This window comes from Neofelis nebulosa, chromosome 13, assembly GCF_028018385.1.
Source record: "Neofelis nebulosa isolate mNeoNeb1 chromosome 13, mNeoNeb1.pri, whole genome shotgun sequence".
Taxonomy (NCBI): Eukaryota; Metazoa; Chordata; class Mammalia; order Carnivora; family Felidae; genus Neofelis; species Neofelis nebulosa.
Window position 1 is genome coordinate 76,392,842 of NC_080794.1, and position 25,248 is coordinate 76,418,089.

The 25,248-nt window shown below is 40.4% G+C and overlaps 1 protein-coding gene across 2 annotated transcripts in view; it reads left to right on the plus strand.

Annotated features, from left to right (window-relative positions):
- FHIP2A (FHF complex subunit HOOK interacting protein 2A) overlaps positions 1-25,248 on the plus strand; it is a 92,643-nt gene that overhangs the window by 63,697 nt on the left and 3,698 nt on the right. For both annotated transcript variants that reach the window (XM_058697869.1, XM_058697868.1), the window contains exons 3-15: positions 3,610-3,779; positions 5,472-5,576; positions 6,019-6,141; positions 11,738-12,037; positions 12,251-12,447; positions 13,722-13,836; positions 14,355-14,431; positions 14,518-14,710; positions 15,162-15,331; positions 15,719-15,862; positions 16,730-16,820; positions 19,985-20,128; positions 24,625-24,765. In XM_058697869.1, the coding sequence (XP_058553852.1) occupies positions 3,610-3,779; positions 5,472-5,576; positions 6,019-6,141; positions 11,738-12,037; positions 12,251-12,447; positions 13,722-13,836; positions 14,355-14,431; positions 14,518-14,710; positions 15,162-15,331; positions 15,719-15,862; positions 16,730-16,820; positions 19,985-20,128; positions 24,625-24,765 (1,970 nt within the window). The remainder of the gene's footprint in view (positions 1-3,609; positions 3,780-5,471; positions 5,577-6,018; positions 6,142-11,737; positions 12,038-12,250; positions 12,448-13,721; positions 13,837-14,354; positions 14,432-14,517; positions 14,711-15,161; positions 15,332-15,718; positions 15,863-16,729; positions 16,821-19,984; positions 20,129-24,624; positions 24,766-25,248) is intronic.

Consider the following 25,248-nt stretch of genomic DNA (forward strand, 5'->3'; position numbering starts at 1 on the left):
AGGCCATCCATTAAATAAGGTAGAAAGCAGAACATAGAGGTATAGATTCAGAAAGAGGGTGGATGTGGTTGATGTACGAAGTCTTCAAAAGTTATTTTCTGGTTGCTTCTGTCTTTCTCAGTGAATAGGAAGGATGGAGATTAAGGGGAATATGAAATAAATTAGGTCAAAGGTGGGCAAATTTTTTCGGTAAAGGGCCAGATGGTAAATATTTTAGGCTTTGTGGGCCCTGTGGCCTCTATTGCAAGGACTCAGTTCTGTTGTAATGCAAAGGCCGCCATCAACAATATATAAAAGAATAGCTTTCCTTTGTTCCGATACACCTTAAACACATGGCAAGACTGGATTTGTCCCATAGGCCAAAGTCTGGCAACTCCTGTGAGAGAGTATTCAGGCAAGCCAATGGGGTCACAGGTAATTCTTCTTTAAAGGAAAAAATCCTTTACATGTGTGTAATAAGGAAAAATTAGACAAAAAATATGTATACCTTTCCATGTAAAATGGGATTTCTACCTTAATTTGGATATTTAGACAGCAGACCTATAGGAAAGTTTTTTTGACAGGAGCTGCCTTTTCAAATGACTATTCTTGCCCAAGTTTTCACCCCTCCATAGCTTTAAGGGAAATACTTTAAAGGAAGGGCCTTAAGTTCTTGCTTTATTTATTTATTTTTTAAATTTATTTTTGAGACAGGGAGAGACAGAGCATGAACAGGGGAGGGTCAGAGAGAGGGAGACACAGAATCTGAAACAGGCTCCAGGCTCTGAGCTGTCAGCACAGAGCCCGATGCGGGGCTCGAACTCACGGACCGCGAGATCATGACCTGAGCCGAAGTCGGCCACTTAACCGACTGAGCCACCCAGGCGCCCCTTAAGTTCTTGCTTTAAATGATTTTTTTTACACTGCAGGAGCAGAAATAAGTATGTACTTTATAATAAAGTATGGGACAAATGCGTCTGCATCAGGCACAGAGAGAAAACAAAGAAGGGAGAAATGGAAAGAGGCAGAGTCTAGAACCTGGATTTTATTTTTTAATTTTTATTTATTTGAGAGGGAGAGGATCTCAAACAGGCTCTGCACAGTCAGTGCAGAGCCCAGGGTGGAGCTCCATCCCACGATCCTGGGATCATGACCTGAGCTGAAATCAAGAGTCAGACGCTCAAGCTGATTGAGCCAGCCAGGCGCCCCTCTAACCTGGATTTTAAAGGATGAGTAGGAGGTTCCAAGATAGATAAGGAGGACAAAGGCATTTCAGGTAGAAGGAATAGCAAAATGCGGCACACGGAGACCTACCTACAGGTTCGGAGGGATGAGGGTAGACGGCAGAAACTACATGTTGCCTTCTAGGGAGCCAAGATTTTAATTTGTCAAGTCAAATTTACAATTTATTTGCTTCTCAATTTGAACAGTCTTTCTGGTCATTTTTCTCTGTTAATGACTGTAAACAGACCATGCTTGAACATTCATTCTCCCCTGGAATGTTTATATCAGTCAGCAATTAAAGGAGAAAAATCATTTAAAAAAATAGATTTCAAATAAAATTACTTCTCTTCTATTAGCGCCAGACTACTCATTTTAGAAGAATACAAAATGAGACATCGTAAGTTAACATTTCTTGAATTCTTACTATGTGCTAAGGCATGGAACTTTACACACGTCATTTCATTGAAATCATTCAAAAACACTTACTGGTGTTGATTAGCCCCATTTTACAGGTGTTGGTGACTGAGGCTTGAATAGTTTGCCAAGGTCATCCGACTACAAGTGACTGAGCCAAGATTTGAATGCAAGTTGTCTAATTCCAGGCCCCATGCTTTTTTTGTTTGTTTTGTTTAAATTTTTTTTTTTTTTTACATTTTATTTTTGAGAGAGAGAGAGAGAGAGAGAGAGAGAGAGAGAGAGAGAGACAGCACAAGTGGGGGAGGGGCAGAGACAATGAGACACAGAATCTGAAGCAGGCTCCAGGCTCTGAGCTATCAGCCCAGAGCCCAACACGGGCCTTGAACTCACAAACCATGAGATCATGACCTGAGCTGAGGTCGGACGCTGAACTGACTGAGCCACCCAGGTACCCCTCCAGGTGCCATGCTTTTAATACCTGCCAGATATTATATCAAACTTGGTACGTATGTCCTCCTTGGAAACAAGGGTGACTCTTGTCTTTCCATTGTTTTCTCTGTAGGGCTTAGTGTTATGGTTTAAACTGCGTGTTTACAAAAATGTGCACACATACAGACAAAGCAACATATCATCAAATAAATATATAGCATACTAGGATTGTGTTGTACATACTATGACAGTACTAAGTAAATGACAATAGAAATGTAAGTAAGAACTTGGCATTTCCAAGTATATTTTGATGTTTATTTATTTTTATTTATTTTGAGAGAGAGAGAGAGAGAGAGAGCGTGCATGCAAGCAGAGGAGGGGCAGAGAGAATCCCAAGCAGGCTCCACAGAACCCGATCTCACAAACTGTGAGATGACCTGAGCTGAAATCAAGAGTTGGACGCTTAACTAACTGAGCCACCCATGCCCCCCTCCAAGTATATTTTGCATTTAAATATTCTAGAAAACTTCACATTTTATTAAGAGTAATTTAACCCCTTTATTAAGAGTAATTTTAACAATAAGGACGGGTTGATAAAACCATGTGATTTTCAAGTTCAACTGTGAGCTCTGAAAAGTATCGATGAAATTTTATCTTAAAGAATCAATAGGATTTATAAGAACTCTCCTGAGGAGAAGCTTTAGCTTTGTGAATAGTTGTCTGTTAATGAGAGATGTCCAGAATTTTTCTTTGAGCTCCTCATGCGTTCACAAATGGAGATTAATTAGGGGCTATAAATGTCTGACTTGCCAGTGTTACGGTGTGATTCAGTAGCAGTCCAAAACAGAACCTGCCCTTTCTACACATCCTGCCTGATTCGGCTCAATGTTTAAAGGCCAACCTGTTTCTATATAGACTTAAAATTCAGATCTTCTGAACTGGCTGATTGAAAGAAAAAAAAAAAAAAACAAAAAAAAAACAAAAACAACTTTAATTGCAAGTGCATACAAGATTTTGATTTACATGTATTTTTCTTGGTCAAGTTCCCATTTCCATATAAATGGCTCTTATTTTGAATTCTCGTGCATGGACATTAGCTAATAGAATATATTTCAGAATATTGATTCAGTTTTTTTATAAGAATATGGCAAAAAGAATCATCTGAATCCCGGCAAAGATAATTATACCATGGATATAAACTTAAGTGTGTAGTTGAGATTTTTCTCAGGTTGAATTAGAATAGGGGAAATATCAAGAGTATTTGGGTACAAATATGCAGTTTTAAAATGTTTGAATGGGGGCGCCTGGGTGGCACAGTCGGTTAAGCGTCCGACTTCAGCCAGGTCACGATCTCGCGGTCTGTGAGTTCGAGCCCCGCGTCAGGCTCTGGGCTGACGGCTCGGAGCCTGGAGCCTGTTTCCGATTCTGTGTCTCCCTCTCTCTCTGCCCCTCCCCCGTTCATGCTCTGTCTCTCTCTGTCCCAAAAATAAAAATTAAAAACGTTGAAAAAAAAAAATAAAATGTTTGAATGTTTGATGAATTTTTTTTTTTTTAATTTAGATGATAAAGCCCCAGTGACAGATACAAATATCCCTTCTCATCTGGACCAGATGTTAGGTATTTTGCTGCAAGAAGAACGTGAACGAGAATTTGGAGTGACCGGGCCATGCATGGAATATTTGCTTCATCACAAGATCTTGGAAACGTTATATACCTTAGGGAAAGCTGACGTAAGTTCCTAATCCACATCGTGTTCTTGGACATGTAATACATGCATTAATGTCTTAGAGACAGAGAAGCTGCCAAGTACGAAATTTAATTATAGAGGTACCTATTAAGCATGGCTGGATTCAAGTCAGGATTGTGAAAAACAGAAAGGATGCAGGCTGTACGAATTACAGTGCTTAGAATTACTGCTTAGAATTACAGTGTAAACATTTGTGAAAATAGAGTCAAGTGCACATACTCAGAGCCATAGGACATGAGAAGGAACCCAGTGAACGTTGTGTTACGAAAATAGGAATTCTTTTTCACAGTCCTGAAAGAGAATGTCACTGATTGTTCCAGCATTACCTCTACTGATGAGTGGAGCCAGGTTAACTTTTTAGGCCTCGTGAATCTTGAGAAATCTTTGCAAAACTGATGTTATGGTATAAATAATATTCTTTACCAAGAAGCTTTCAAATTGTGTATGAAGGCACATTTCAAAGCCTGTGGGTTTTGTTCTGTGAATTTCTGTAATATGTGTGAAAATCCAACTGACGAAAAAATTAATAGACATCTTGAAACACCAGACAGGGTCACGAACAGTGGTGTTAGGGACAGTTTGCTTTTAACCGAGTCTGTAATACTCGCAATTCATTTTAAGTTAAATTCATGTAATTTGTATTTTAGAGACAGGACATCTGCTTCCAGTGCCCTGCAATTCATTTCCTTCCTCCCTTTCTCCTGTCATGTGGAGAGAGGGGCTTTGCAACACTAAGTTGAATATAGATTAATTGATTTTTGAGTGAATGTTAATAATTGTACCACTGGCAAATTAATTTTTATATTGGTGATTAAAACATTATTAATGTATTATCTGAATAATGCAAGGTATTTGCTATCTAAAAAAATATTGTGCTTAAGATTATAGTTTATACTGTTTCCAGATAACGTGTCTGTGGTGATGCTGTGGAACTATATTCATTTTGTGACTGTTTTCATTGCGAGGCAGCATAAGCAGGTCAATCATAGAACATAGAACCTTGTTAGTTCGTGCTCTCTTAACCCACAAAGTAAGTAATCATTTACCTCCTTTTCACCAAAGATCGAAAACAGCTGGCATGTCATAAACACTTCTTCATTGTTTATAATAATCATAATGTAAATAATTTTGCAACTAATGTAAAGCAGCATTGTTAGAATGAATCACAGCATTTTATACCAGAGGGTTCCTTTTATTTACATATACGTGTTGGAAACGTATATACATATACGTTTACTCCTGCATCTCTGCGATGGAGGGTTATTGATCACCCATCATTAGTGTAAGTAACAAGATTCTGCTTTTGCTTTAGCCGTGGATTTAACCATAGGAGTTTCATGTTTCTGTAGTATTTAGAACATAAACAGGTTGATGTTGCCTGAACCAGCTCTGATCTCAACAACGTGTTACCATCAGGCTGCTTGTAATTACATTAGCCTGTGGTTCCATAAGCTATATTGTAGTCCCAGATGTAATTTTATTTCCAGAATACCAGTCATTAATATTTGGTTGAGAATTTGATTCTGACGAACTCATTAGTTGGCCGATTGCCTTGGCTTTTGAGGGTGAAATATATTCACGTATGTATTTCTCCTCTTCTTTAATTTAAAGGCTTTTGAGTGCGTCTGTATTGCCTGTTTTCTTCTTGTTCGTGTTTCTTTTTTTGCATACCCAGTGTCCTCCAGGAATGAGACAGCAGGTGTTGGTATTCTACACTAAACTTCTGGGAAGAATCCAGCAGCCACTACTTCCACACATTAATGTACACAGGCCAGTGCAGGTATTTTGTCCCCCTTAAATTTGATTGGATTTCTTTGAGCGTATACATTATTTAATACAATTTTTCTGAGAGGAAAAATCACGAAGTTATTCTCAAAATAACATGTAAATGAGCAAATCCTTGAGCTTTTTGTCTACCCGACATGGTATTATATATGCTCTTGATGTTTTTCTCTTAAAAATTTATATGTCAGTTTTTCCTTTAACTTACCTCTGTGATACCTCAAGGAGAGTTTCTTGTGCACCTTATTACTTTTTTAGGGCAATTGAAAAATTAGTAAATCTGTTTCGTTATAGGTGATTTTAAATAGTGTTCTATCTGAAAAATGCAAGGTATTTGCATTATTTGAAAAATTTAAATACACTTAAGGCAAACAGACGACTGTTTACATGCTTGTAAAAAGTAACCTAAGTTTCAAAATTTGTTTTAAATTTTTTGACAGAAATTAATTCGACTGTGCGGTGAAGTCCTTGCAACACCAACGGAAAATGAAGAAATCCAGTTTCTCTGTATCGTGTGTGCAAAGCTGAAACAAAATCCCTACTTGGTTAATTTTTTTCTGGAGGTACGGTACGCTTCTTGTCAACCTTCAAAGCATGCTTCTATTAAAATTATTTTGAGAATTGAATTCTGTAAGGAATATTAGAAGGAATTACATTTGTGGGTATCATATGGCTTGTTTTACCTCCTAGAATTATTTTTCACTTAAGATCACTGTTTTAACTTGAATCTTCTGAGGAAAACAATTTTCAGAGAAAATAGTTGAGCCAGATATATAGGGCAGCACAGGGTCTCGACACATAGAATCAAGGCTTAGCAGGAATGCAGCTTGAAGGGGAAAGTCAGGGAGAGAGAAGTCACAGAAGTTTATAAGCTATCATGTTTTCAGCCAAGCATGCTCTAGTGTGGAGCATGGGTGACCCGGACTGGGGCAGGGATGGTGTGTGCAGATTTGGACAGATGTGCAAAGTCACGAGTTAACCTCTCCAGCCTGGGATCACAGTTGGGATTGCTTTCATGTTCTGTACTGTCTTTTCTTAGCCATAGTCATTGAATCGTACTTTACTTATGACATCAACTAATATTTTGGGTTTTACTTCTAGTTTTAAATTAGACAATTTTTTTTTAAGTTTATTTATTTTGAGAGAGAGAAAGAGAACGAGCACGCGTGTGCACATGAGCAGGGGTGGGGCAGAGCGAGAGCAAGAGAGAGAGAGAGAGACAGAGAGAGAGAGAGAGAGAGAGAGAGAGAGAGAGAGAGAGAGAGAGAGAATATTCCAAGCAGGCTCCACGCTGTCAGCACGGAGCCCAATGCGGGGCTTGAACCCACAAACTGTAATAGCATGATGGGAGCTGAAATTAAGAGTCAGATGCTTAACCGACCTAATCATCCAGGTGGCCCTAAATCAGACGATTTTTGTGTACTTTCTTCTTCATTAACTGTTTGTTTTGTTTTCAGCAGTGAAATTATTAGGAATATGGTAGAAAAAACAGTTTCGATTTTTTAGTTTTTTAAAAAATCTTTTTCTCTTTTTTCTTTTCTTTTTTTCCCCCTAGATTAGGTATAAGTTACATATAGTGCAGTTTCCCCTCTTTGGGTCTACAGTTCTCTGAGTTTGACACAGTCACGTGGCCACCACCACAGTCGAGCTACACAACAGTCGCGCCGCCCTTAGCACGTCCCTTGTAGCCATCCTGTCTCCACCCCTGTCCCCGGCAATCACTGATGTGTCTCCGTCCCAGGTTTCCTCTTGTACAGAAAGTCACAGAAATGTAATCAGCCTTTGGGGTCTGGCTGTTTTTCCTTGGCAGAATGTATTGGAGGTTCGTGGACGAGTTTGGTCCTTGATATTGTTGAGTAGTATTCCATCATATGGATACGTCACCGTTGTTCATGCATTTAACCAGTTGAGGGACTTGGGGTTGTTTCCCGTGTGGGGCAGTTATGAAAAAAGCCCCTCTGAACATTCACACCTAGTTTTTTTGGTGCGTGGATTTAGGTTTTCACACACTTGGGTCACTACCTGAGAGTAGGCTTGCGGGATCGTGTGGCAAGTGTATTCTGATTTTCGTAAGAAACTGCCGCACCGTTTTACTACATGGGCTTATCGTTTTGCGTCCCGTCAACAACGTATGAGAGTAGTTCCCGTTTTCCACAGCCTTGTCAGAGTGAGTGTTGTCAGGGTTTGGTTTTGTCTTTAAAAGCTTGAGCCAGTCTAGTGGGTGGGTTTGTTTTCTATCTCACTTTACGGAGTTAAGCCACCCGAGATCCGCTTCTGCGCTCCTGATGAAGACGGACAGGCAGCCGAGCTGCACCATTGCATGCATTTAAGTTTCTGGTTGAAGATGAGGATTGTGAATGCCAGTTTCTCGTGATGCGCCTCATATTTTGAAAGTTTGCTTCAAAACGGCTGGAATACATTTATGAGTTCAGATTTCAAGGACTTATTCATTAGAATGATATTACAGTCCTTTAGGTTTCGATATAAATATATCAAGTATCTCAGTCTGGCCAAGTCAGATGTTTCTTCTCGAAGTGCACTTTTACTAAAGTTTTCTTAGATACCCTAGTTACTTAAATGCATGGATTTTTGCCCGAGCTTAAGCTTTAAAAGGACTTTTTATCAGAATCTCTGCAACTTACCCAGAAGTACACAGCCATAGATAGAAGCAGAGAAAATTTGTGGGCATATGTAAGGTGATGGTGAGATACCCTTTATTTACCTGTCCTCAGAGAAATGTTTATATTTTTTTATAAAATTTTTTTTTAATGTTTTTATTTATTTTTGAGACAGAGGGAGACAGAGTATGAGCAGGGGAGGGGCAGAGAGAGGGAGACATAGAATCTGAAGCAGGCTCCAGTCTCTGAGCTGTCAGCACAGAGTCCGACGCAGGGCTCGAACTCACGGACCGTGAGATCATGACCTGAGCCAAGTCAGACACGTAACCGACTGAGCCACCCAGGTGCCCTGAGAAATGTTTATATTTAGACCTCTCTCCAAAGAACCCCCGGAATCAGTGACATGTCTGCTGTAATATGCCAGTCTTACAGCACATACCTCTCCACAGCCTGAGGTGGTAGGTATCTTCATTTTCTCAAGACTGTTCATAAGCTTTTAATGTAATTTTTACAGTCTCCCTGGCATTAGAGTTATTTAAGTGCATTTTCTTTTCTCCTGCTGGCCAATAAGTTCCTTGAGGACGAGGACCCTGTCTCATTAATCTTTGGGTTCCCACAGCTTCTCTAATATCCAGTATAATGTATAATAACTGCTTAAGTAACACTATTGAATGAATGAATCTTCAGAACAATGCAGCTATATTACTCGTAAGTGTAGAGGATAACAAAAGTACTTTGCAATTCTCATGCATGTGTCCCCTGAAGTCTAATCTCTCTTTTCATTTATATCAGCCACAGTTAACATCTCCTATGATTTAAATGCATATGGTAAATGAGTTAGAAACAGTCTTTGTCCTAAAGGAGCGTATAGTCTGGTGACAAGGGTAAGGCTCATACTCAGACTATAATCTGAGGTAAAGTGAGTATCTTAAGGGTACAAAGTAAAAGTACCTTAAGCCTCGATAGGCTGAAAGGATTACATCTGCTCTCGGTGGTCAGGAAAGACTTCGTAGAAGAAACTACCTTTGATGTGAGCCTCGAGAGATGTTTAGAGAAGAATAGATGAACATAAGTAAGGGAAGGAAGGTACAGAAGTGTGTGGTGTGGTCAGGAAACAGTACATTTAGGATATGTGATAAGCGAAGGGCCTGAAGGGATAGACAAGGAGTTGGTCAAAGGCTTTGAATGGCAGGACGAGGAGTGTGAACATACCTGCAGTCACTGGGGAGCCATTGAAGATTTTGGAGCAGGGATGTTACTACACGGTGGTATCTGTGCCTGAAGTTCAGTTGGCGGCAGCATCTTGTACAGTGGATCCCTTTGAGTGGAGAAGGAAAAGCAGAGGAACTAACTCGGCAGCTGGGGGAGTAACCCCAACGAAAAGTGACATGGACTGTAAGCGGGAAGCAGTGGGTTGGAATGAAGTGAATATGTTGAGGAGACGCCAGAGGTAGATTCGGTGGGGTCTCGTGCAGGAAGAAGAGAAAGGATGACGAATGTGTGAACTCCTGAACCAGCAAGGCTGTCGCTGACAGAAAGAACGGAGCCCTGGGGGAGCTTATGTTGAGGGGAAAGATGGTGATTACGGTTCTGGAGGTTCCGAGTCCTCCTGGTGTCCTGTTGGAGAGAATTGGCAGGTATCTGGTCTCGCAAACCTGCGATTTGGGAGAGAAGTCTGTGTTCAAGAGATCTGAGGGTTGTGTGTATAAATGTGCTTTGGCTGTCATTAAGATCCCTAGAGCAGAAAGTTTCGGGAAGAACCAAAGTGCAAGAGAAGGCAGCATTTCCTCATCGCCTATGGAACTTTTAAGAGACGTGGATTCCACCACACTGTTGGACACTGACAGGAATCTAACGTTGTCAACCATACTCAGGAATGCGAGCAAACAAATAAAAATGCAGCTTCGTTGGCTCCTCCTCCGAATATTCCCATTCGGCAGGTCTGGGTCTGACGCAGGCGTCTGCGATTTTCTGTAGCCCCACAGAAGACCGTGACCCTGACAGTCTTGAGTCCTACTTTGAGAAACGCTAGTTTAAGGATTGAGTGCAGTCCTAAGAGTATTCTGCCCTTTGCCATTCTTATCTGAGATACCACTTCCAACAATATTAGTAGAATTTTAGATGGAATCGAATGTTTTACATTCATAAAGATTGTGATACGCAGTTTTCTAGGAAACGGGACGGCTCTGTCTTTCTACAGAAGCGTTTCCTTTTAACGTGTGCTGCGGGCTCGATTTCTCAAGAAGATTGATCCAAACTATATTTTTAACTGTAATAAAAGTGATTTATCATAGCTATCATCTAACTTTGGAAATAGAACTTTGAATTCATTCAGCATTTAATGCACCTCTGTGCTAGGTGAAATATGGTGATCGGGCCTGTGGAGAAGCTGGTTTATGATGACGTCTAACCTGCGTGTGTGATTTGATTTTTGTTCTTGTGTTCAAATGGAAAACAAAATACTCTTTGCCTTGAAACGAATGGTTAGCTTCGGTTGAGATTCTCTTTGTGTCTGGGTGTGTGTGTCGGGGGGGTGGGGCCGACATGTCCAGTAAATCTGTTTCCATCAAGAACACTAATAAAAAGGTTCTGAAGAGGGGCACCTGGGTGGCTCAGTCAGTTAAGCGCCTGACTCTTGACTTCAGCTCAGGTCAGGATCTCACAGCCCATGGGATCGAGTTCTGGTGTCGGGCTCCATGCTGACAGCACAGAGCCTGCTTGAGATTCTCTCTGTCTCCCTCTCTCTCTCTCTCAAAACAAATAAATGTTAAAAAAAAAAAAAAAAAGTCCTGACAATATCGAGTCCTTTTTCTAAAGTAAACATAGGAAACAAAGGAAAACATAGAAAAATCATCTTAGAAAACCAGTCCTAAAAGAATCAATGTGGAGGCTATGTATTTTCAGTAACCCAGTGAGGAGGAAACATTTAATTGCAATTGAAAACTCCTGAATCTTCTTTTTCCCCCCACTAACATGAGTTGTTTGTAGCAGTAGTCAAAATAGTTATCACTAGTACTGTTCATTGCTGTGGTCATGGTACATTCTGCAGTTAGTGTGACAAGTGTTCTAGATGCCTCTGCAATTTAAAAATATTTAGGGGTGCTTGGGTGGTGCAGTCAGTTGGGCGTCCAACTTCGGCTCAGGTCATGATCTCACAGCTGGTGGGTTCGAGCCTCACGTCCGGCTCTGTGCTGACAGCTCGGAGCCTGGAGCCTGCTTCAGATTCTGTGTCTCCCTTTCTCTCTGCCCCCGCCCAGCTCGCCCTCTGTCTCTCTCTCTCATAAATAAATAAACATTAAAAAATATCTAAAATAAGTAAGTAAAATAAAACATTTAAAACACAGTTTGTTGAAGTCTGAGTATTTTCATTTGTTCTAACACTTCTTCTATCTGTTGCTACGTTGGCTAGACTTTATGTTAATTATAGAATTGTAATTCTGTAGAATTATAGGATGTTAATTACAGAAAAACCAATAAAAATGTGACTTCTGTTTTATAAGTGTTTTGAAAGGAATCTTACAGAACATGTATTCTTTTTCAGAATAAGTTGAAATCACTGGCTTCCAAAGGAACACCAGATGTAATTTCAGAAGACACATCAAAAGGTCAAGGTCAGGATTCCTTGTCAACAGACACGGGACAGTCGTGTCAGCCAGAGGAACTGTCTGGTGCCACGGGGCTGGAGCACACAGAGTTAGATGATGAGCCTCCTCACCAGCTAGACGACCTGTCCACGAGCCTGGATAATCTCACCGTCACCTCACTACCGGAGGCCACCGTCATCCGTCCCAACCAGGATTACAACTTAGTGAATTCCCTGTTAAATCTTACTAGAAGTCCCGTGAGTCTCCTTTACTCTTCCCCCCCACCCCCCACCCCACATCCTGATCACAGTTACATGCGTTTGAAATAGAAAAAATATATATATATACATATATAGAGATCCTTATTTTCGTGTAAAACATTAAATCTATTTAAGTTCAATTTTTTCCAGGCAACTTGCCTCACATACGTCTAATTCAAAAATTGAAGGGGTGTGTGTTCTTCCCATCAGGATGGCCGAATAGCTGTGAAAGCCTGCGAGGGCTTGATGTTGTTAGTAAGTCTGCCGGAGCCTGCGGCCGCCAGGTGCCTCACACAGAGCACTTGCTTGTGCGAACTGCTGACCGACAGACTCGCCTCGCTGTACAAGGCCCTACCTCAGTCAGTGGATCCGCTAGATATCGAGACCGTGGAGGCAATTAACTGGGGGTGAGCACCGTTATTGTGTTTTCCCCTAGACGTGGCTTCTTCCACCTACACTTTTAAGTTCACTTCTGTTGGCAGTGACATAAACGTTTAGTTTTGGAAAGAGGGACATTACTTGCGATCACTAAATGGGATTATGTTCGGAGACCCATTTTAAATTTGTTACCAATCAGGAATGAGTTGGTATGGGAACAATACAGCTGCTGCGTATTTTTCCATTATACTGATCAATTAAGACCTTAATTACATTAAAACCAATAACTGTATCTGATTTTTTTTTTCCCTCCAAAAGACAGAACATCCTTTTATAAATACTTTCTGCAGCCTCTAGGGGAGTCTCATGTTTGGTGGCCTGTGTATATGGAGTCTCTCCTCCTCCCTTATTTTTTTACCCCCTTTACCCGTCTTTTGGGGCCCCCCCTGATTCTCATTGTTAGATGTGATCATCACAGAACATTTATAAGTTTATAAAGCAGTTTGAGGAAAATTGCCCCTAATCCCATCATCTATAAGCAGCCTAATATTTTAGTATAATAACCTGATGTAATTTTTCTGTGTATTTTTAACTCTTCCTTGGTTTTTACCTGTCTTTTTTTTTTTTTTTTTTCCACTTTTTAAAATATTTATTTGAGAGAGAGAGAGCAAGTGTGAGCAAGGTAAGGGCAGAGGGAGAGGGCAAGAGAATCCCAAGCAGGCTCCATACTCACCTGACCCCCATGTGGGCCTCCATCCTGTGACCCTGGGGCCATGACCTAAGCCGAAATCAAGAATCGGACGCTCAACAAACTGAGCTCTCCAGACCCCCCTACTTGTCTTTTCCCCCTGATATTCTGCCAACATCCGTAGGGCAGACCCATGGGTTTACTTTATTACTGTGTTGCAAGGCAGGAAGAGAAGCAGGCTGCTTGTTTCTTTTTGCACACCTTCCTTTACCTTCCTTTTCTTCCATCCCAGCGGCTGAGAACCTCAGACACTTCATTCCTGCCACTTGGTCATATTTATGGCGGAAGCATGAGGAGCTGTCTGTGTGTTTTTTTCCTCCACAGCTGCGTTCTTGTTAGTCTCTCTCTTTCCACTTAATGAGTGAAATTATTTACAACTTTTGATTTAAAAGGTTTTCTTTTCCCCTTGGCTTTCTTTAGTCATCCGGCATCGCCTGTGTAAATATATCTTACTGTGTAAGTTCATTCACATACCTTTATCTTTCCATATGTACTGAACTGGATGAATGCTTTCAGATAACTTTGGACTAAGCATTTCTCTCCCATGTCCTACAGCTTGGACTCATACAGTCATAAAGAAGATGCTTCAGCATTTCCAGGAAAACGAGCCTTAATTTCATTTCTTTCCTGGTTTGATTATTGTGATCAACTCATAAAGGAAGCACAAAAGGTGTGAATTTTTTTTTGTTATTTATTGATAATTTTTAAATGTAAATGTCTATTTTGGGATAGCACAGTAAAATAAATACAAACAAAAAAACATGTGCGTGTGTGTGTGTGCGTGTGTGTGTGTGTGTGTGTGTGTGTGTGTGTGTGTTGCCACTCTGGAATAAATCACAGCTCAAGCTCTGACCTTATATGTCTTTAAGTATTACAGTGGAAAGCTTCATAAGGTGACATCAACCTTCCACCATTTCAACTCCTTGGGGAGATGCTAATACTGTAATGTGATTGGGATAATATTTTTGTCCTATCTGTCTTGTTCTTGGAAATTTAGATGAAATGTAAAGGACCAAGTAGCTAACATCTAAGCCAGGTTTATGTGCCATCAACAAGATGGTCAATAGGCAAGTTTGTTTTTCCACATTAATTCAGATGGAGGGTGCAGACTGGCTTGTCGATGTTACAGATTAATCTCTCTTTTCCATGAAAACAAAAGAAGATAATGATGCTTCTCCTATATTCTAGACTGCTGCTGTTGCTCTTGCCAAAGCTGTTCATGAAAGATTTTTTATTGGCGTTATGGAACCTCAGTTGATGCAAACGTGAGTGGCCCTTTTCCATTAAAAAAAGAAAAAGTTGCTATGTTCATGTTATTTTTGCCCACTAATTACCTGTTTGTTATGCCCAGTTCTGAGATGGGTATTCTGACATCAACTGCCCTGCTCCATCGCATTGTTCGGCAAGTAACCTCTGACGTTTTGCTTCAAGAAATGGTGTTTTTTATCCTTGGAGAACAGAGGGAACCAGAAACTCTGGCCGAAATTAGCAGACACCCTTTAAGACATAGATTAATAGAACATTGTGATCACATATCTGATGAGGTATGCTATGTAATGATTTAGAATTGGACTTCCATTCTTGGAAATATGACTTTAATGTACTTGTGATGCTTTGAGTGCAGCCTCTTCACGTGGCTTTAAAAATTGAAAGCACGCGGGGCGCCTGGGTGGCTCAGTGGGTTAATCTTGGTTTTGGCTCAGGTCACGATCTCACGGTTTGTGAGTTCGAGCTCTGCATCAGGCTCTGTGCTAACAGTGCAGAGCCTGCTTTAGATTCTCTCTCTCTCTCTCTCTCTCTCTCTCTCTCTCTCTTTCCCTCTGCCCTTCCCTGGCTCGTGCGCTCTTGCTCTCTCTCAAAATAAATACATAAACTTCAAAAAATGATTTAAAAATACACCAGTAAATAAAAATTGAAAGCATGACTCACAGGATGGCAAGAAGAATAATGTATTTAGACATATTTCTCAGCCTTTATTATCATTTTTGGTTTCAGATAAGCATAATGACATTAAGAATGTTCGAACATCTCTTACAAAAACCCAACGAGCACATTCTTTACAACTTGGTCCTAAGAAACCTAGAAGAAAGAAATTATACTGAATATAAGCCTGTGTGTCCAGAAGATAAAGATGTGGTGGAAAACGGATTGATAGCAGGAGCCGTGTAAGTTTCTATCTGACTCTGCAAGTTCAGCATCTTATATTGAATCGCAATTTTCTCTCTCCTCCTACTTCTCTCCCTTATTCATAAAAAAACAAAAAAAAACACCTCTTACCGTTTACAAGATTTTCAAAAATAAAGTTTAGATGCCATGATAGCACCATCCCTTTAAGTCACAAGTGGTATTCATTAAACCTAACAAAATCAACGCGTTCTTGAGTTTGATGTGCATGTAAGATACTAATATCCCTATAAAATGTAATTGTTTTACTGGTAAAGTTATGTAATGTTTTCTAAGACATTAGAAAAGAGAATGGTAGACCATCTTCTGGTTTAGAAAATGTACTAAAATTTCGTTTTTTTTTTAATACATCATTAAATTAAACGTAGAGATCTCGAAGAAGACCCGTTATTTACTGACATTTCACCAGATAACACTCTTTCAAATCAAGAGTGGCTTAGTTCTTCACCTCCTGCTACTCCAGACCACCCCAAAAATGATGGGAAAACCGAAGTCCATAAAATTGTAAATAGGTGAGTTGCCATGTAAATGTGACTTACATTTCTTTTGCTTGGTTTTATAACCTATGATAGCTCTGTTCTTAGGTTGTTCTAGTGATATATTGTGAATTCAATTTTCCCTTCTTTTATCTAAAGATTATATCAGCTTTTTGTCATGTTTATGTAGCAAGTGACAGCCTAGGTGCAACAGTCAATAGCAGAAGAGAAGAGCTGTCTGAATATAGAAACAAAAACAATAGTGGTTAAGTAAACCTTCAGAGTACCCTACTTTGTTTTAATAACAATCATTGTAAGTAATTCCCAGTTGGAACAACAGGGGGAATTTCCGGTTTGACAGATTGTACTTAGTACACGTGAACTGACCTACACTAAGCCTAGGACTCTACCTTTTTGGTAACTGTGGTTTTTACTTTTTTTTTAAGTGTGCTTTCTGTGGCGATGTTCTCTTTCTGCCTTTGCAGTGCTATCACTGCTATGCCTGGTTCTGGCAGGTGACTTTAGAGAGATTGCCTGTGGCTCAAGATGTAAAATTAGGGTGCATAAAAATCTTCGGTTCAATTACTTCGAAGCCGGTTTCCTGAGATGAGCAGATAACGGCGGTCTCTCATTGTGCTGTAATGTAGAAAGAAGTTGTCGTCTTAGGCTTCCTTCTACTTTAAGTGAAATGAGTGATTTTTAAATAAAACCTTTGAGATAATGAAAGCGTAATCAGTAAAACCGATTCAAGATTAAGTACTTATGCCTATGTCATTTTGTTTTTCGGGTTTCCATTTGCATCAGTGTTTGGCTAAACTGAAGATATTACTCCATAGTTTAAGACATAAAGATACTGAATTGTCAGAGTATTTATGTTACTGCTTGTGGCTTTTTTCGTTGAAGTTTTCTCTGTCTGGTACCCGATGAAGCAAAATCATCCTACCATGTCGAGGGCACTGGATATGACACCTACCTCCGAGATGCTCATAGGCAGGTAAGTGAGGTAGTTATTTTTGGACATGAAATCTAGTAAGAGTGTACATACACACCTTGTCCTGTTACCCACGGTCATTTCTCCAGAGGTTTCCCTTTCTCTGCAAGACCTGAACTCCCTCTGCGACATTAACTTCCGGCAGGTGACCTTACTATGCCTTTTACTCACTGTGTCTCTGTCCCAAGATTTCTTTCTTTATGTTTGCTTCCCTCCCCCCCATCCCTCTGCCTTTTCCCTATTTCTCCCTTTCCTGTGTCTCCCTCCCCCTCTGTCCCCACCCTTCTCTTTCTCTCCCCCCGCCCCGTCCCCACCCTTCTCTTTCTCCCCCCCACCGTCCCCACCCTTCTCTTTCTCTCCCCACCCCGTCCCCACCCTTCTCTTTCTCTCCCCCCTCTCCCCTTCCCCTATGTCTCCCTCCCCCCACTTTCCCCTTCTCCTGTGTCTTCCTCTCCCCCCCACTTTCCCCTTCCCCTCTATCTCTCACCCCTCCTTCCTTTTCTTTTCTTTCTTTCTATACTTCAAATTGTATCTCCCCCCAATCCTCTTCCCTGCTGATCCAAAACATAACTTTTAAATGTTTCTATCTACCACCCACCCTTGCTCTCAATCCACAGGCACTGCCCTGACCCCCTCTCCACCTCTGTTCTCACCCACACCGTTATTTATTTACAAGTGCCCGCCCCCTCATGCCCTGCCCCTGCGCAGGATTTCTCTGCCTGTCTGGAAGGACTCTCTCAGAGGTCATCTGTGAAGAAGTGAACTAAACAGCCTTCTGTCAGTCGTCTTCCCTCTCTGGCATTTCACAGAATTCCCGGTTTTGAAATGTCTCAAGTCAGAACAATACACATTTAATTTTCATTTAAATCCTTGAGATTGAAGTGTGCTGTTACGTATAATTAATTTGCATGCACCTATAGTTAATTCACAGTACTTTAAGCCTGAATGCAATCCACATTACTGCTTGAATAACTAGAGTAATTCTGTAGCTAGTGATGTGGAGAACAAAGGCAAAAGAAATACAGAAAAAAAAGTAAACTCCCTTACTAGCCCGTCGGCAAGTCCTTGAGACAGGCAGAGTGACCTTCCTCTAGGAACCCAGCTGCCTCGATGTTGACCCTTTGCTAGGGGCAAAAGGCTGTCTCAGCTTAACATCATCCCAACCTCCAGGATCCTGTAAGTCTTCTATAAAAATCCTTGTAGAAACTTCCTTTATCTCTGCCCCCCAAGAATATATGTTAGCAATCATCCTCCAAACATATGGCCCGCTAATATATATCTGAAGGGTCTCATGACTAAACTTTTACTCTTAGACAGTAGTAAATGACCTTTTCCTAACAACAGCTAGCCCCCTCAAGGTCCTGGAAACCTTGCTTCCAAATTCCTTAGAGACTTAACGCTGTCCCTGACCCCCTCCCAACTTGAAAGTACAGAATCAGTCACTCCTCACAACCCCAGTGCAGTCTTTCTGCCCACAGGTCCTGTCCCCATGCGTTAATAAAACCACCTCTTTGTACCAAAGATGCCTCAAGAATTCTTCTTGACTGTTTGCTCCTGAACCCCAGTATTTCACATCAAGCTAGCACTTTCATGAACGAGAAAGTAAAGGCAATATAATAGTGGTCCCAACCTCAGTAGTCTCCCCTGGAAGTTTAAACTGCTTTTATTCTTTCTGTGAAGTTTCATTTCCATTTTCTACAAATGCACTTATTAGGATTATTTCAGAAGTGCTAGAAAACAGACAAGAGAGATAAACAATTTTTAAACTATTGCTGTCTAGGTCAGAATTTCAGATATGTTAATGGAAAAATGCTTAATTAAATATTGGTGAGTGGTTAAGGATAGAAAATGGTCTGTTGAAAGCCAAATCAGCTAAAACTCACAATATACTGAAGAAGCTGGCTTTTTGGTGGTTTTAAATATGTTTTTCTTTTAAAAATCAAAGTTAGTAAAAAAATTTAAAAAAAATTTAAAAAAAGAAAAAAAGAAAAAAGAAAAATAAAAAAAAATCAAAGTTAGTGCTTCATGGTGAGGACATGTTTTGTTTCAAATTCAGGTAATTTCTAAACTAGAGAGGTCAAAGTAATGTCGCTTTATTGAATAAGGAGAATCTGAAAAGTGAAAGAATGGGGAAGAAAACTATGCTCTAAATATCTTTTGTTTAAACTTAAGTAAATTGTATATTGGGGAAGACTTTTCAAATTTATTTTTATTATGTGAGATCTTATGCTTATGAAAATCCATGTTGTTTATCCCAGTGGTAAACTGAGGAGTGAAGGGCCAGTTCCTTGTTATTTCCAGCCTATTTACCAACACTTTGGTAAAAAGGTGAAAAGAAAAAACATAAACTACCAGCCCTGATTATTTTATGTTCAACAGACATAACAGTTACTCAGTTAAATGCAATAAAGGTTTTTGTTTTTTTTAAAATTTTTCTTAATGTTTATTTATTTTTGAGAGAGAGACAGACAGACACAGAACGTGAGGCGGGGAGGGGCAGAGAGCGAGGGAGACAGAATCGGAAGCAGGTTCCAGGCTCTGAGCTGTCCGCCCGACGCCGGGCTCTAACCCACGAGCTGGGAGATAATGACCTTAGCAGAAGTCAGATGCATAACCGACTGAGCCACCCAGGCGCCCCCAATAAAGGTGTCTAAACGCTTACTCTGGGTTTTGAGCTCCTTTTCACTGCGAGGGTAGCAAACCATTTGCGGAGCACGCTCCACGCAGCACTGATGTGTCCTGTGACAGCGCGCCCCCTGTAGGTGCGCCATGGGAAAGCCAAGCCTGCCTTCTCCGACAACGTACATCTGTTCATCCGTTTGCATGCAACGTTTCCAAATCAATTTGAAAATGTGGCTAGGACTTACTTTGCTTTTTAAATATTCTCTAAATCTGTGATTAAAAATAAGTAAAGAGTTACGTTCCTCTAAAGGAAAACACATGCTATTTATTCATCAGCCTATGTTGGTACAGGTGTTAGAGTCTTACCTGTGCTTCTAGTGAGGGTGTTGTTACCCAAGTCATCTCTCCCTCCCTCTCCCACGGGCACCTCACAGGGAACGCTGGGCACGCAGGTGCATATTTACATGCCTCTGTGAGGAAATACTTTCTATTTAATCTCCATTTGTTTCGGTTTGTTCTTTAATGATGCAAATGCTTTTCCCTAGTTCCGGGACTACTGTGCTATCTGCTTAAGATGGGAGTGGCCTGGGTCTCCAAAAGCATTGGAAAAGTGCAATTTAGAAGCTACTTTCTTTGAAGGTCATTTTTTGAAAGTTTTATTTGACAGAATGGGAAGAATTCTCGATCAGGTAATAAGCTTTAAAATATTAATTGTCATATTGTTTTGTTACTATTCACCGTGGATTCATCTCTAGTCTTAGTTTAGATCTTTAATAAAGTAGTTCTGTTTTCGTGAAGCTCAGCTGGCAACAACCAGTGCGTTTCTGATGCATTTGTTATGTTCAAAGCCTTCATTTGGCCTGACGGCTGTTGTCAAATTCTGTATTTCCCTTCCCATTATAGGCTGTTGTCTTAATATCCTTAACACATTTTGGAGGTGATTAGAGTGCTTCCGTTTTACGATGAACTTAGAAAGCCTTTTAGTATAGTTAGTACAGATACAGATTGAGTCAACCTTCAATTCAGAAGACCTTAAATGTCATTTCAAATTGAATCTCCAGCACTCTGGTCTCATTAACATTACGGAACAATATTAGATGAATCCGCTTCCTCAGACAAAGGACTTAGGAATAAGACTCATTTTCAGAAGGGGGAGGTGAAATAAAAAAGGTAAATTTACTTATTCCAAGGTAGATAAAAAAATACCATCCTCTGCTCTGTTGCCCTGTGTGTCTCACTGACAGCCAGGAGAAATGAATTTGGGATTACGGAACCCCCCCCTCCCTCCCTCCCTCCCTCCCTCCGTCCCTCCCTCCTTGAAAAATGAACAAAGTGAGGATGCAGCTTTGAAATGCCTTACACTCTGGGATGTACGCTTGAAATAAAACCACCTGGCATGGTACTTGCCTTAACACAGAAATTGACTTCACCAATTCGGAACTAATTTAAAATTGTATATTAAAGTAGTTGTTCTTTTTCAGCATTTTAGTTAAATATTTATGTGAGCAGAGGGAGTTAATAAAAGAAATTTACTCCATAGGCAGGCTGTCCTCAATAACCAGAAAGCCAAATAAAGAAATTATAATTTAAGAAGTATTTCACTGGGTTCCGCTTCAGACAGGACTGTTTCTGGTAGTAATCAGTAAAGAGATAGAGTAAGTCCTTTTTTCTTTTAACCTCTTAATGGCAAGTGCTGTATTTCTCGGGTTTGGTGGGTCGGTTGTTCAGTCCGGATCTGGTGGGTGTGCTGTTTGCATGATGGCTGCGTAAGCCTCCTGCGTAGCAAGCAGGGTTTATCAGTTCGTTGTGGTGTTTGAGCTGGTTTGCTAGGCTTTCTCTGGATCTTGGGTATTTTTCCCTTTAGTTTGCAGAGTGCCGATATAAAAGGGAATTCGGAGACAAAATATCCTGAAATGCTGCAGAGTTTTTCTTATTTCAGCGGGTCGCACGTCACGGGGCAGAACCGGTTCATCCACCCTGTCTCCACCATTCTTCCGTAACCCTGAATGATAGGCAGGACAGACTTTTGCTGGAATTTTGTCAGGGAGGAATCCCTAGTTTCAGTTCGTGTGACTTAAGCTCCTACGCTGCGGGGCACGGCCTCAAGCCTTTTGTCTTTAAACGCGTGGTTTTTCCAAGCCTTTTTTGGTAAGAACACGATGCAGTCAGATCTCAGAGATAATCATGAGCCCCGGCGTGCCGAGCGTGCTTGGTTTCGTTTCATTTTCTTTCTTTTTTGAATGTGTTTTCGCTGAGGGTGATGTTTGCTTGTAATTTTCTTAGTGTACATCTCTGCTAGGGCGGGGCTTCCCAGTCTGGGATTAAACATTGACTGCAGCTAATTCGTAAAGTAGCTAGTTTCTGCATGTTCAATTACACTCAAGTATCGTTGGTACTATTGTGTTGTCACAATGTTAATTTTTAAAAAGTACTCTATAACACATTTAGTACCGTTTGTGATGATTTTATAAAGATAGCAAAATGCCGAGGTCCATGAGCGGAACGTAAAGAACACCCGAATGTAGGGAGGCTCAGCTTCTCTCTGCCCTGACAGGGAAGGGTTTCGTCTTGGCTAACTGAGCCACGTGTCACATTTCCTTCTTCTAAGGGGAAGCTGGTATTATTTGCCATCACCTCCTACTTAGATTTGCTTGTAAAAACTGAATGAAAAAAACAATTTAATCCTTTAAAAAATACAAAGCCTTGTTAAATACACGGGTTTTTAGAAGTTTCAGAGGCTATTAAATTATTGAGATAGAGGCTGCCTGGGTGGCTCAGTCGGCTGAGTGTCCGACTCTTGATTTCAGCTCAGATCATGATCTCACAGTTCTAAAGATTGGACCCAAGCTCAGGCTCAGGGCAGAACCTGCTTGCAGTTCTCTCTCCCTCTCTCTGTGCCACTGCCCCACTCATGCCCACTCCTTCATGCTCGCTCTCTCAAAATAAATAAGTAAACTTTAAAAATAAAGAGAAGTAAAAATTTAAATAAGAAAACTTTAAACTTGACTAAACAGTATTGTTTTGGTTGTCGGTAAATTTAGCCTTTTATTTTTTTAATTTTATTTAATTTAAAATTATTTAATTTTAATTTTTAAAAGTTTATTTATTTTGAAGGAGAGAGTGTGAGCAGAGGTGGGGCAGAGAGAGAGGGAGAGAGAGAATCCCAAGCAGACTCCACACTCCACGCAGAGCCCCACGTACAGCCCGACTTGGGGCTTGATCTCCCGACCTCAGCCAATATCAGGAATTGGATGCTTAACCGACTGACCCACCTAGGCGCCCCAGTTTATCCTTTTAGTAGAAGGGTGGAGACTGAGTTTGCTGGTAACTTCAGTATGCCGCCTTTCTTTCTTTCTTTTTTTTTTTTTTGTCATCAGTATGCTTTTAAGTCCAAAGTGTATTGTCCTAAAATTCCAGCTTTGTATGTAACGTGAGCGCAAAGATGCACCAAGCCCATTTGACCTGTCAGAAAAATCTGGCCAGCTTTCATTTCAGGTGAATGCTGTACAAAGTAGAAAAGAGGTCCAAAATAGGTATAAACACTTCTACTAACCCAAAAAAGGGATATTTGTATTAAAGAAAAAAGGCCAACTTGTTTTAAAGTTACTACCATTGTGAAGTAGAGACCATTTCAGAGGTAAGTTTCTATGTAGCTGAGATTTGTTTTCATTTTCACGTTAAAATATAATCTCAGTCAGCCTTAAATGTCTTAAACAATGTAGGACATAGGTTCTTGTTCAAACAAAGCTAAAAACCAAAGTAACACCTTATGAAGAAAATACAAAGTTTAAGTGGCAATTTCTATCCTTGCTGAAAGCCAAATTTTGACTTCTTTATTTAAGCTCCTATAAATGGAAGAATTTGTGACCTAAAAACCTCAACTACCTGAAACAAGTCACATCCCAAACTGTACTTAAGTTGTATTTTAAGGGATTTTGTTCACATGCTTTACAAATGCATTCTTCTAAGGATTTGCAAAAATGTTTCTTTTGTGCCTCAAACACAATTTAATGGGAGTTCATTGTTCCTTATGAATTGAGTCCTGGAGGCTGTTCTGTTGCAGATATTATCAAGTCGGAGAATATGCTTTCCAAACTCCCCTTCCATAGGAATTGTATCTCCCTTCATTTATCTTGCTCGAGGCCCAATTGTGAATAAGAGAGACTTAGGGATAGTTTTCTGCCCTTTCAGAAAATCCATGTTCGTGGATCTCGTGTTTAAAAACAAAAATGGTACAGTTGGACTCACAACACACGACTTGAGGTCTTTTTTCACGTGAAGGCACCTTTGCTGTCTTCTGGCACTGTGCCCTCACATTTGTTGTCCTCTGAATGCCAGATGTTCCCTTCTTAGTTGGTGTTCGTTGTGTCAGGCGCTTAGCGTCCGCTCAGTGAATGGGAGCGAAACAGGCAGAGTCCATGGTTAACATTCACTTGTCCTGAATCCCTTTTCCTTTCCCCGGGCTTGGCGTGTGTTCCTCGCTCGCCCCCAGCCCTCCCACGGAAGCCAGTTTTGTCTCAGCCACTCAGTTTCCTTTGGCTGCCTAGAAGGAAACTGGAAGGAGCAAGACTTCTGTTGAAAGTTCTAGAGACGGTAACAGCAACCATTTTTGTACAGTGTGCCCTTTTCTTTGATTTTGATGCACTTTGTAAAGCACCTCCAAGCCATTTTCTATGAGGAGGAAACAGATTAAAAATTTTAAAAAATCGAATTCAAGTAAAATTGTGATACTACGTATAAAAAATGGATGAGGAACTGTACACAGATGTATAATTATTTGGGGAGAGTTAATGCTCTTGTGATAAAGGAGATGATCCTTGTCTGTAATCACCGTTTTGAACCTTCTCATTCGCTGTGAGGCTTCTGGTGGTCATTTCTGTCCCCAAATACTTCCCTTCTGCCCAGAAGGTTCTGGGCTGGTGATGCATATGACTTTATTTTATTGTGTACAGGCTCTTGATCATTGGTGGTAGTTGAGTAATCTAAAAGATGAAGAGTATCACTTCTAAAATGAGCCTACCGTATTTTAAAAGATCTTAATGACTGTTTTCATTGGAGGGAGGAATAAGATGGGATATTTTCCTTTCTTGAAAAGACCAATTGAAATGGTGAATGAAGTGCTCAGGTATATATACATGTATAAACAATGTCAAATGTCTTTGTTTTTTTTTTTACCTCTCCACAGCCATATGATGTAAATTTACAAGTCACTTCCGTGTTATCTAGACTTTCTCTCTTCCCTCATCCACACATACACGAGTACCTGTTGGATCCTTATGTAAACCTTGCTTCTGGCTGTAGATCCCTCTTCTCTGTAATCGTCAGGGTGAGTTCTTAGTTTTGTTATATTCTCTAGGATTGGCAAACCTGTCCAGTTAACATCTGGATGATTAATAGACGTGGTTAACATGTCCATTAACATTACTTATCATTGTATGTCATTAGTGTCACATGATGGAAAAGATTTTACATCTGCTGTCTAGAAGTCATTGCTGTACGATGGTGTGTGGAGGAAAAAAGACAGTTTATTCTTTTCAATAATACATGTAACTTTTTTTAAATTTTAAAATTTTTCTTTTAAAGTTTGTTTATTTTGAGAGAGAAAGAGAGAGCATGAGCCAGGGAGGGGCAGAGAGAGAGAGAGAGAGAATGGGAGAATCCCTAGCGGACTCTGTGCTCTCAGTGCAGAGCCCGACGACGTAGGGCTCAGTCTCACGAACTGAGAGACCATGACCTGAGCCAAAATCAAGAGTCAGATGCTCAACCGACTGAGCCACCCAGGGGCCCCATATGTAACTTTTATATTTTA